The 13,858-nt window shown below is 29.7% G+C and overlaps 2 protein-coding genes across 3 annotated transcripts; one reads left to right on the forward strand and one right to left on the reverse strand.

Moving 5' to 3' along the window:
- Positions 1-4,460: 4,460 nt before the first annotated feature.
- On the forward strand, positions 4,461-5,769 carry LOC137819593 (gibberellin 20-oxidase-like protein). The gene is made up of 2 exons (XM_068623490.1): positions 4,461-4,878; positions 4,973-5,769. The coding sequence occupies exons 1-2, from the start codon at positions 4,523-4,525 to the stop codon at positions 5,616-5,618; spliced, it is 1,002 nt and encodes a 333-aa protein (XP_068479591.1). The 5' UTR covers positions 4,461-4,522; the 3' UTR covers positions 5,619-5,769.
- A 3,224-nt stretch (positions 5,770-8,993) lies between these two features.
- LOC137818939 (transcription factor EGL1-like) lies at positions 8,994-13,858 on the reverse strand. Of its 2 annotated transcripts, none has more exons than XM_068622602.1 (8): positions 13,637-13,858; positions 12,844-13,104; positions 12,580-12,676; positions 11,230-11,244; positions 10,925-10,981; positions 9,923-10,801; positions 9,390-9,833; positions 8,994-9,234 (listed from the first exon to the last, which is right to left on the reverse strand). In XM_068622602.1, the coding sequence occupies exons 1-8, from the start codon at positions 13,783-13,785 to the stop codon at positions 9,163-9,165; spliced, it is 1,974 nt and encodes a 657-aa protein (XP_068478703.1). In that variant the 5' UTR covers positions 13,786-13,858; the 3' UTR covers positions 8,994-9,162. The 2 variants fall into 2 exon arrangements, with proteins under 2 accessions (XP_068478703.1, XP_068478702.1); XM_068622601.1 differs by having other exon boundaries at positions 12,580-12,679.

Below are 13,858 nucleotides of genomic sequence, written 5' to 3' on the forward strand. Positions count from 1 at the left end.
TTTCTTGGACTATTTCTTTCCTTAATCTCAACAATATCAGTTTATGACTAATTCACATTGGTATCCAATGATTCAAACACATGCACACAACCACGTCTTTTGCACAAACATCAACCATATCAAGCAACCCTTTTGACCTTGTCCACAAACTTCCAACAATGGTAACAATGTTCAGCCAATGCATGTGTACTTTTATAAATTTTTCAAGCCATAATCGATTATGTACACTACTCTATCCAATTAACCAATTTGTCATAATCGATCATAGCCACAACACACCCCTTCATCATGCTAAATTCTAGCTTTCACCAACTTCCAACACAAACACATGAATGTTCAAAAAACATTCTTATGCAAGATTAAAACGGTAATTTAACTCCAATCACCAGCTTTCCATGCAAATTTCCCCGATTGAAAGGGGATGTTTCTTTCCCTTTTTCAGCCTTCAAATCTTCTTCAATAGTAAAACTAATCATCCAAACAAAGGTTTAATTTTTCATTCTCATCAAACTTAATAATGAAAGTTTTTCATCAACCATTCTTAATAAGAAAATTATAACATCTTATAATATTTTATTGATGGTGTATGCTTTTTAACATTAATCTTTTGTTTGGATTAGGGAATGAATTTGAAGAAAAAGTGTAAGTAAAGTGATGTTCTTTATATTAAGATAAATAGAGTGGAAAATTTGTAAATAATGTAATGAGTGTGATTGAAATTTGAATTTTTTTAATAGATAAAAAAGTAAGGTTACGAAGTTCTCCTTATAAATACCCTTTTTTTCATACTACTCTTTCTATATATAATTCAATAATTTAAAAAAATTGCATATGGAATTCAAAATATCATGCTATAATTCTTCTTTTTTATCATTAGCTTTCGTATTTCCTCAATTGACAATTTTTTATACTTATGAAAAAAATACAAAATTACTAGATTTTTATTCTCCAAAATTTATCTATTTTATAAGATTGAATCGACTAAAAAATAAAATTAATCATTTTAGATAGTATTTTCATGCTTAGTGTGTGACCCGTTAGATTTTTAGAATAATTCATCATGAAAAAACCTTGATCTAGTCAGGTTCTATTGATCATGTCCCCTTCTCCCTTGTCTTGGGGCGTCTTTGGCTTTACAAGAGAAAGCCCGCCATAAAAAAAAGTCTTTATCTTCTTGTCATGGGTCATATTCCTTCTGGATTTCCAACCATAGTGACATTTGTTAACCCGATTCGTCCTTCTCATCTTACTATAATGAACTACATCCTGACTGTCTAAGAAATGTCTTTTTTAAGGTGTCTATAGAAGCGATTGGATATAGAAAACTTGTAGATAATAAGGGTTCATTATGCCCAGCTCGAGGAGGGAGTTGTATATGTTTTCCAGTACTGGAAAATCTTCAACGTCCCCATCCAAGTGGTCAAAGAAATACCACTTCCTCATGAATTTATCCTACATCAAGATCTTTTGGTTCAACTTTATCCGAGTTTTGGAAAGCCCATTGCTTAAGACCCTCGATTGAAAAGTCAAAGATTGTTCGTGTTGTTCCGTATATAGATAAGACCATCTCTAGTTTTTGAAAACTCATAGTAGTATTTATAGACAAAAGTATTCAATTATTGGAGAAAAAATAATATATTTTTAATATCGAATCGGGATCAACATAGAAATATTTAAAAATAATTGAAAAAATAATATGATTTATTAATTTGTGCATTTTAGTTATTTGATCATGTCCCCTTCCTCCTTGTCTTGGGGCATCTTTGGCTTTACTAGAGAAAGTCCGCCATAAAAAAGTCTTTATCTTCTCGTCGTGAATCATATTCCTTCCAGATTTTCAACCTGACATTTGTTAACCCGATTCCAACATTAAAAATGGTACATTTTAGTTGTTTATACTTAACATATTATTTTTTTGTATGGTCTAAAAATTCATTTCGAACAAAATATAAATGATGTAAAATTGTCACATGAAAAATTAACATAAATTTGGTATGATTAAAAAAAAATTAATATTTATAATTATAAAAGATGTGTGCGAAAATTATAAAACAATAAATCTAAATAAATAAATAAAGTGAAATTGTCCATAAAATGAGTGCGTAACAAATATTAAACGATTTTACGGTAATATGAATAGAAAAAATAATATTAAAACAATGTTTAAAAATTAATAATAATTATATAGTCAAATATCTGAGTTAAAAAATAAAAATAATCTAATATTATCGATAAATGAAAAATTATTAAATAAAAATAATAATATTTAAGTATTTATAATTATAAAAAATTAATTAAAAATTAATTTTTATATTAAATTTAAATAATAATATTATGTTTATATTTATTTTTTTATAATTAATATTATGATTATATAAATTTAATTTTTATTATAAATAATTATTTTTATTTTTATTATATTATAATTTAATTTAATTTTTATTTTCTTTTATTAATAATATTATTAAATATTTTTATTATAAATTTATTTAAATTTATTTATATTATATAATCGATTATAATATAATCTATAATCGATTATATTTTATATATAATAATATTAATATAATAATTAATAAATTAATATATTTTATAGTTAATTTCATATTTAAATACATATTTTAAGTTAGTGGTGATTAAAAATATGAGATAGTGTTTGCATAATCCATTATTTAAGTTTGTGTAAACAAAAAGCTAAAGACAACATAGTAAGAAACCAAAAAAACTACCATTTTGTCGTTTGCATTTCAGCGTTTTTCAATAGATGCAAGACCACACCACCATTTTCATCTGCATGAACAGTGCAAACAAAGACAGAATAAATCTTCATCAAAAGTTTTAATTTCCCCACCAGAAAGATTTTCCACTTTGTTGTTTAAGCTACAAGAGGATGCTGGAAGCATTTAATTGGAGTCAAAAGTGATTAATAGAAAGAAAACACGTTAGTGGTAAGTGCAAATCAAAAAGGACCTTTTTGGATACCAATGATGAAGTGAAATCATAATAAATCCACTGCAATCTAGTGCAAAGATTCTGCATATCTTACAACTTGTTTGAATATCATGATGATTCAACAACCATTTTTCTTCCTGAGTCAATCTTTTTCTAGTCCTAGAAATCACTTTCTCACATTGTTTTCTGGTTTTCCAAGTCATGGAATGTCTTCATGCATCAATCTTGGGTAGCCAAAAGCATGATTAGGATAATCTACAATTTCAGAGCACACATATCAGAAAGAAGAAGAAAAAACATCTCCAAACATTTCTGACAAACTATAACATGATTCTTCAAAAAAATGGATACACACTACTTTCCTTATTATAATGTTACAATATACATGTTGGTGTCCATTTTTCCAATAGACAAGTTTGAAACACAACTATTTTAAAAACAAGAACAAAAAAGTCATCTCTAGAAACTTAAACCACAATACTATATTAAAAAGGTACAAAACTTCAAACCTTATGCATCATTTTATTAGTGTCCATCCTTCCATGTATGTACAGAATATGAGCATGGAATAAATGCAACAAACCTCATGCATGTCTATTTTGATACATTTATGTACTCATTTCACAGATGTTTTAGGACAAATATTTTTGCACATGTGAACGCATTATTATATTCATATCTGAATTTGACAAATGCAGAGCCGCTAAAAGTGTCTATATGGTTTGTACTTTGTTGATATGTTTGTCTTTTACTTAAGCAGCTAGATATACATTTTGACTAAGTACTTAGTCAAATCTTTTCACAGAAGAAAGAGAGTTCCATGCATAACGGAATATGCAAACTAATTGTGGTTGAGATGCTTGTTTCCCAGCCTGTCTTTCTGACTCTGAAGGCATATTATAAAAGTGGCAACTAAACTAATGAAAAAAAGTATCTTCATTCTTCAACATCTTCAATCTTTCATTAGTCTCTCTGCTACCATTTTGTTGTTATCCCTTCATCACTTTCTCACTCTCATATATATCCCAATTATACCAACTTTATCTGTTAACTATGTGAAATAAGAAATTCCACAAGAAGGTGAGAAAAAGTGTATGCACTTTTAGCAACAGAATAGGTATATCTTTATTCGACCCTTGTGCATGTAGCCTTTTATTTATAGCCTTTTTCAACAAGTCATGGTCATAGACACATGTTAGCATATTACCACTCAGTTTGAAAATCTTATATTAAATGAATTTTTAAGTAATTACTGCAAAGATCAACATACTTAGCACTCATGTTAATTTATAATAAAATCACACTATTAAACCTTTTTATCTATTTCATATCCTAATTCCTTTTGACTCTAAGCAGAATACCAAGAAGTTAGTTTGGTGTATATAGCTTTATGGTGTATATCTTTGTTGGCACTTCCCCACTTGATTGATAAAAATAATAGACTTGTCTTATCTATACTCTGTCTTATACCTGTATTCTGATTTAAAGGTTCTGACCAAACTTCTATATATTAAATACCTCAAGACTTTGGTGGCAGCATAGCATATCTCTTCTCCACATCTTAGACATAATGTCTAAGTCTGAATATGTTGTTGAGCTTCCTATTATAGACATTTCTCAGCCATTACAGCCATCTTCTCTAACCTCTCTCTCTAAAGCCTGCAAAGATTGGGGATTTTTCCACATAATCAATCATGGGATCTCCAAAGATCTTTGCAGCCAGATCCATTATTTATCTAAATGCCTCTTCAGCCTCCCTTCTGAGGCTAAACTTAAACTTGGTCCTTTCTCCTCTATAAAGTCTTACACCCCTCACTTCATTGCTTCTCCATTCTTTGAGAGCCTCAGAATTAATGGACCAAACTTCTATGTTTCTGCTAAGAGTTCTGAAGACATCCTCTTTGACAAACAGAATTCCAAATTCAGGTAATGCATAACAAGCTTGTCTATGATGCCTAATTTATTCTTCTGTTTCCATTTAACCAGAGAATAATATTGTTTCCTTTTATGGGTTGAACAGTGAGACACTGCAGGAATATTGCAGTAAGATGGCTGATTTGTCTGAGAGAATTCTAAAGCTTGTGCTGATGAGCTTAGAGGATGGCTTTGATAAGCTCTTTCATGATTCTGAATTCAACAAGTGTCAAGGTTACTTAAGGATAAACAACTATTCTGCTCCAGAAAGTTTGGAGGATGATGTTGAGGGGCTTGGAATGCACACTGATATGAGTTGTATCACCATCTTATTTCAAGATGAAATAGGAGGGCTTCAAGTGAAGTCACAAGATGGAAAGTGGATAGACATTAGCCCTTCTGAGGGGACCCTAGTGGTGAACATAGGGGATATGATGCAAGCATGGAGCAATGATAAACTAAGGTCTTCTGAACATAGAGTTGTTTTGAAGCAGCCTGTGAACAGATTTTCCTTGGCTTTCTTTTGGTGCTTTGAGGATGAGAAGGTGGTCATGGCACCAGACCAAGTTGTTGGAGAAGGAAACAAGAGGATCTACAATCCATTTGTTTGCTCAGAATACTTGAAATTCAGAGAGAACAATCAAAGAGGAAGGTTTGAAAAGGTGGGGTATACAGTTAAGGATTTTGCTGGAATCAGGTCTCAAAAAGTTGAAAATCAATTCATCACACACAGTAATTTATGCTTGCTGTGACTTACATTTTGATGGTGATCTTTGTATACAAAATAAGTAGACAGAAAGACTTTGTTGGTCTTCAAATAATTTGTTCTGTTCTTGCTGTTCATTTGTTGGTTGTACATAGCATTTATTCAGCAAACAGTAATATTAGTCCACTACCAGATAACTGTGCCATTGTTATTCACAAAAACCCTTCCTTTGCATGCACTGAAACTTTTTCTATCAGTAACATGATTAATTGATGTGTAAATAATCACTTCAGTATAAATTGTGTCTACACATGTTCATTTTCAAAAACTCTGGTTGAGTTAACTAAAATGTATAATAAAACAAACAAAATAGCATAAATTCCATAATACTTCATAAAATATTTTGTTTAATAAAGTAATATTTAACTAAATTTACAAAAACAAAATCTAAGAAAAGAAGCACCAATCCAGTGGGTCTTGACTTGTTGAGATGATGAGTTATACATTATGAAAAGATCAAATCACTTTAATTGTTTTGAAAGGTTAGGTAAGTTGGTAATGTAGGAGTTTTAATATCTTAATATAAAACTTAGATATTGTAAAAAAAAGTTTTATTAAAGCATAATGATGTTACATAATGTAAAACTGATTTCTATTAATTAAAAAAAATAAATTGATATTATCCTATTCAAGAATATAACAATTTTGACAAAACAATTTTTGCAGATTTTGGCCTCCAAAAATATTTATCACTGTTACATGAATTCCAGAAACCTTCTAAAATAGTTTCTGAAATTTTCAATAGTTTGGCATAAATCTCTAATTTTAAAATTTATTATTTTGGTTTCTTTTACTGTAACAGCACTGTATTTTCATAGTTAATATTATCACTTTAAGTTTTTGAATTAAAATATATAAAAAGTATACTTTTTAATTTTTTTTAATTTGTATTACTGTAATAACATTGTATTTTCATAAATTTAAAATGATGATTTATTCATATTTTTGTCTTCAAATTTTAAAAACATACTTTTTAAAAACCGAAATTCACTTACTTACAAGTGATTCAAAAAATTATATAAAATAACTACTATAAACTAATTTATGTATAAATTATTGTTAATATATATATATAGAATTTTTTCCTTATTAACTTTTCTCTCATCTCAGTTTTGAAATGACATCACCTTAATGATGTAAAAGTAAAGTCTTTTAAAATGATTAGCATGTTCATAGTGCACCATCTTTAATGGCCATATTTTGTTAACTTTTTTCCTTTTTTGATGAATATTTTTTTGTCTTTATGAGATGCTTAAGACTAAGATTGCATTAATTTTGATTTTGTATTGTCATTAGCTGCTAATTACCCATATCACATGCTTCACGACACTCATTCATAATCATAAAAATAATCTTATTCTTATCTCATTCTCTTTCTTCACCATCACACCATATTAATTATGATTAAACCTAAACTATTTTATTTCCTTCTTTTCAACAATTCTTTCTTTAATTTTCATGCCAAGTGTGATCACAATCATTAATTCATTATTTTGGCAGCTCCTCACATTACGCAATTCTAAATAAATAAGTTCAACTAAGAATTGTTGTGATTTTGCTGAATTTAATTTTAATCAAAATAAATTTTGATTAGATTTTACATAGTTGAATTCAAAATTTTAAAACACTAGTGAACAACGTTTATAAATAAAAATTAATTTTACGAAAAAAAATTATTTGTACAAATAAAATAATTAATTAATTAATCAATGGTCAATCATTTCATCACTCATAAAAATCTTAGTTGAGTTCATGATTAATCAATCTACTTCCCAAAAGATTGGTGGTCGTTGAAATATGCCATCATTAAGTATATTACTTTTGTGGTTGAGAAAATAGAATATTATCATATGGTTATTATAGTAAAAGGATCCACAAAGATATCTAAAGGATGAGACATAAAAACAAAATATAGCCAATTTTTAATATATATATATATATATATAACATTAAATATGTATCATATATTAATAAATTGTTAGTCTAATTGAAGTAAAATAAATTAAACCCAATAATAATGAGAATTTTTGGATATTTTTTGTGTTTGTCACGAAAAGTTAATTTTGGTATCATGAGTTGAAAATTTGACATCACAACCATTTCAAAGCATTTAATATTTTAATTAAGAGGTCAAATACACTGATCTAATATAACTTAATCTTTCGTGAATCATATTTTATATAATTTATTATTGGTCAGATAGATTAGATCGAATTAATTTATTTATTGTTTAAATTTATGTTAGTTTTGGAAAATTAATGTGATCATATTCAATTAAAAGTTTATAAGTTTGATTTAATCTATTTAATTCGGTGAAATAAGTTTAATATATATATATATATATATATATATATATAACACTATAAGAAAATCATGAAATATAAATCAATTTGTAGAAACCAAAATAATTAGTTACAATAGTAACTAAATTAGAGACCATTTTAGAAACTAAAAAGAAATTTGGTTTCTAAATTAGTTTTTATTATTTTATATTATTGTTAAATAGTTTCTAAATTGGTATCTAATTAGCAACCAAGATTTTTGCTACCATATTTAGAAACTAAATAATTGGTAGTTAAAACCTTAGTTGCTAATTAGATACCAATTTAGAAACTATTTAACAATAATATAAAATAATAGAAACTAATTTAGAAACCATTTTTTTTAGTTTCTAAAATGGTCTCTATTTTAGTTTCTATTGTAACTAATTATTTTGGTCTCTAAAAATTGGTTTCTATTTCATAATTTTCTTGTAGTGATATATATATATATATATATATATATATATAAAAGTACATTTTTTTCAAAATTTTAAAATAGATTCTCACAAAAAATTATGATTCAATTTTTAGTAGAAATTAATCATCGATAAAATACATTAAGAAAATTGCACAACATTGGCTGAGTTAGGTTGTCATCTTCAATGATTAAGAAATTTCAAAAAAAATTATATAACCATAATTTGCACACTAAATAATATATATTATAGATGGTTAAAGACTGCACCCTGGAATTGAGCAAGATATCATAAATAAACAAGTTGATGGCACCACTAAGAATTATAAAGTAAATTTCACATTGAGAAAACAAATCCACACGAAATGGATCAAATAAAGGATAATTTTATTTAATTTTATGTGAAATATATTTGTTTAGTCTATTTTTAATTATTAATATTGTTTTGATAAGTTGAATAATATAGTTACATTGTTTAAGAGTCGAGAGTTCAATAACAATAATTTATATGCATTTTTTTCCTTAACTTTCTAATATATCTTTAAATAACAAAACAAAACTGTGACTAAACGCAATAGTAATTGATGTAAAAAATCACAGAAAATTAAATTACAAAATGGGAATATGGTAACAAGAAAGCAGTATTTTTAAACACAATAACAAAAATCAAGGTTCATACCAAGGACAAACATATTCTGTTAGGAAGCAAATAAATGTTCTAGAATTACAAAGTTGTTTAATCATATAAGTATTTACTATTACTAACACCATCATCACAAATCCAAACAGGCAAATCAAATATTTCCATATGCTTTCCAGAGTGCTTCTTTGATCATCCTCATTGGTGCTGTTGCTGCTCCTCGAAACTGGAAAACAAAAGTTCTCAAAGAGTTCAAACTTCTCTAATGGTTGAAAGTATTAAGAAACATAGATGCAAGTTACTCTTCTCTATTCCTTTCTGTAATGGAACAATGTTTCAATCATAAACACTGCACTGATGAAAAAAATGAGCATGACAAACCTTAGATTTTAGTGTCAATGAGAGAACACCATCACTTGTTGATGATTCAACTGTGTGAGCATCTAAATGGAGATTGTTAATGGTATCCATGATATCATAGAGTATGTATTCCCTGTAAGGACATTTCATCTCAATCAGAACCTCTTGCTCCTTTACCTTCACTTTCACATCCAATGCCTTTGCTTCTTCAGAAACAATTCTTTCTAGTTCTGTGTCTATTTCATCAATACCACTAGCCTTCCTCCTGTTCATCCAAGGTTTCACTGCCATGCAAATCTTTCTTGTGCCATAGTTATCAGACATCTGTTCTAGAACATCAGGGCATTTTCTCCTGGTTCTTGCTTCAGTATCTGCAACTTCCATGTAAGATTCTAGCTCTTCCACTCTTGTCTCAAGCCTTTTCAAGTACTTGATTGTGTCACCAAGAATTGAAATCTTCTCCTCCTGCATTACAATATTTACAAAGTGACCTCATTGGCATAATATTCACTATCCTATGGTAACATTAGTTTTAGTATATGACAAGCAAATACCTCACTTATAGAAGATGGAACCAAAGATTTGACAACCTGAAAGTTTTTAATTTCTCCTTTCTTATCAGAGAATGCTTTCCCCATGAAACCATCATCAGCATTATCAAATTTACTAGTCCATTGCATTCTGTCACTCTCTTTCTGTGACTTGCGGGAAAAGTAACTTCTGTGCATAAAGGGGACCTTAAACAAAGTCTTCTTTAACATGCTTTGGTGAAACCTTGCCCTCTTCCTTTCAGAAACTCTCCCTTTCTTCCATTTTGAAAAACTAGATTTGCAATTCGAGTTACAGGCATAAGGGTTTGCTTTAAATGTTGATGAGGTCCCCAAAATAGAACAAAGTGTTCTAATGTAGCACAAGTCTTCATCAGCTCCAGCATCCAAGAAGCTTCTCTTTGGTTTATAGCAATCTTGAAGTTCCAAAAGTTGAGTTTGGCCTTCATTCTTGGAATCCTTGCCTTGGTTCTCAGAAGCTTCAGACATACAGTCACAAGAACTCAGGGAATCAGGAGCACCAATGACTAAGGCATCATTCACAAAATGAACTTGAGAGGGCACACCATTCATACCATCGATCATGGATCTCATAGGGTAATGGTGTTCAACACCATCAGGAGAATCCATGTCAGAATCTTCATTGTTGTCACCTTCTAATTCATTGATAGGATCATGATTATCAAATTTGATATTTTTTTCAAGGGAACATGGATTCTCCAAAACCATTGCATCTAACACCCTGTGGTCACCCTTGGTACATGTTGGATATTTGTCATCATGAGGCTTATCAAGCACAGAGGAAGATTTATCTGAGCATGTAGGCTTTGAGATTTCTAAGAAGCAAGCCTTCACATGTTGAATGAGACTAGGGTCCTCGATAACCTATGAAAAATAAACAGTACCAGTGCTTACAAACATCACAAAATAAGTGCTGCATATCTTCATATAGATTCAACATTGAAATGATAATGAACCTAGCATCTCGAAGAAGAACACAAATGTTACCATTTCAGTTGAGCCTATCTCAATAACGCCTTTCTGATAGGGAAAGCACACCACAGTCTGTGGAAAACAGGTTTAACACACAGCATGAACCTTAATATCTATGTTTCAGTCACACAAAATTATAACATAGTAACATTATACTTAATTTGGTTTCAAGTTACATAGTACTTGCATTCAAGACAACTTAGTTTTTGGGAAAACAATTGCAGATCTTTCACAAGTTACAAATATATTTTCAACTTAGTTTGCATGTATAAAGAAAAAATTTGTAGAACAAATTTGAATCTCAAGAGAGAATTTCATACCTGAATTGACGCACTCTGGATACAGCAATTGATGTCAATGTCCAGATGAAAAAGTTGTTGAAGATAAAGAAACATTAGTATTCTGTCAGTGACTCTTTACAAATTCAAGTATTAAGCTATATATGATATCATGCATTAATAGAATAATTTATGTGTATCCTCTGTTTTGTTTAATCTATAATTTTTTTAAAATAAAGATAATTGGTTTCCTGTTTTAAAAAATCTACAATTTTATCAAATTCTTAATTTTGTTTATTTTAATTAATTCAATTATTTTTATGATATCTTAAATGAATATCTAGAACAAAGATTCAATAAAACAAAACAAAAATACATAAAATTGAATATTAGAAAATAAAAATCAATTAATTTTTTTTATTACGGCAGTTTTTTTTTAATGTATATTCACATATTATTTTCTTGCGATGTGGAGCCTGTATTAATTCTCTTTCTTCCAACCAAACTTTTGTGTCATATTTGTACACACTAGTGTTTGAAATTACTTTTACTGTGACCAAACCAAAACCAACAAATTAAAATAATACTGATTTTATGTGAACTTAGTGAGTTAAGAGATTAAATATAGATAATTTTACTTGGAAACAAATTTTATAATTTGCATATGTTTTGAGGGAGGTAATTGATTAAAATGGGACCCAAATATGCATGATGGATTTTGAAAGTATAAAAATTTAGGGGCAAATGGGTGTTAAATACAGCTGTGATAAGGACCAATTACAGATGGGGTTCCATACTGTCATAAAGCAAGTGCAGGGTCTTGCAGTCACAATCCAATGCCCTAAAACTTTAGTTACACTTTTATGCAAACTTTCATTTTGGATGGCTAAGATTTCATGCAGTCACTTCTGTGATTCAAGAACCCTGTTCTGCTGAGATACATTAGAAAAAGATTTAATACTCTGCATGAAATTTCATCCTTTAATTACTTTAATATTTAATCAAATTCAGTGTAGGATACAGTGACTCTGTTACTTAGATTTGGAGAGGATTCATGTGCAACATGAATATGGATGGAATGATTTCAGATGACACACAAATAGGCCCAGCATGGACCACTTTCAGTACAGTATATCCACTCACAGAATCAATTGAGAACTAAGGGTTATGCTCATCTTCCCATGGTACTAGAGTCATCAGCAAAAAGCAAAAGAAAAAAAACAAACAGTTATACAAAGTTGCAAACACATGTTACCAGATTCAGTTTCTTTTTTATATTTAAAAAATCAATGAATGACAGATAAGTTCAACAAATTTTAACCAATGATAACAAAATATTTAGAACAGTAAGTTAGTGTGTTGATTGAATCAGATTTATGAGTAAAATCCAACCTTTGCTAGCAAAGAACGAGAGAAAATTTTACTATCTGCATGCTGAGCATCACATAACCAGATTGTGTCACCAACTTCCTGTGCTCTTCCAGGCAAACTACTTGACAAGGAAAGGAAAATCTTCATGGTGAGACAACCAAAACCAAATCCAAAGAAAAAAGGCCACAAAAAACTTGAGCAAGAAAGGTTCAACAAAGAACTCCCTTAGAAGAGTTTGTGCTAATAAACCAACTAAGAGTGTTGTATGGTATGGTGTAATGGTACCTTTGATTTTGACTGAAGATAAAGGACATGCAAACCAAGTAATACCACTCCAAATCTGAGAGGTCCTCTGGAGCTAATGCAGCAGAAGGCCTTTTGGTTTGTGGATCAGCTTCTCCTGCAAGAAGAAACTTGTATAGTTCCTTCAGTTGCTCACTCCTCTGCAGGCCTATTTTATCAGCCTTCATTTCCAATTCCATGGCTTGAACTGTCTTTCTTGTCTTAATGTCTCCATTATAGTACCCTTCTCTCCATTCCAGTACCCTTTCACACATAAACATGACATAGGGTAAGTTAAGAAGTAGCAATGTCAAGTGAATTGTGCTTTGATTTTAGCCAGTATCTTCACAAAAGACAACCATGTTTGAATCAGATAAAAACATTACAGATACTAAGTTTTCTTTCTTGTTTTTCTCAAAATACTTAATGTAGCTGATAGATAAAATTTCAAAACAAAATACTTGGTTAAACTGAAAGAAGTTTATGCTGTTTGATACTAAAGTTTTTCCTTTTTTTTAAGTGCTTAACTCAGCTGCATAAACTGAATTTAGACTCAAAACAACTTATCAAACCGGAACAGTCTTTGTCCAAGGTGATGAAGTGGCCCTTTTGACCAAACTTTCATACCATTCACATCTTTCACTTGCACACTTCCATGTCAGTTTTTCAGTAATCAAAATTTGGGATTCAAGACTTGACCAAGAGGAAGTGAAGGGTGTAGAAAAGAGAGATAATGGTAGCAACTACTAGCAAAACAAAACCAAACAAAAACAGCAAGATGTGTGTGAGTTTGTACCTTTCTTCAGTTGTTGAAGGTGCCCAGAAAATCCCATAGCTCCACTGAATGCTTCTGACTGCAACTGCAAGCTGGGTGCATAGGTTCTTCTGCATCTTCTCATGCTTTGGATTCCCCTTTTTGGCCATTCTAGTTCTCTGAAATTTCATCAAAATGCAGGACTATCACTTTCTGTTTGTTTCATCACTACTTTACATGTCAAAAAAAACATAGACTTACCTC

Source organism: Phaseolus vulgaris, chromosome 10 (genome assembly GCF_000499845.2).
Source record: "Phaseolus vulgaris cultivar G19833 chromosome 10, P. vulgaris v2.0, whole genome shotgun sequence".
Taxonomy (NCBI): Eukaryota; Viridiplantae; Streptophyta; class Magnoliopsida; order Fabales; family Fabaceae; genus Phaseolus; species Phaseolus vulgaris.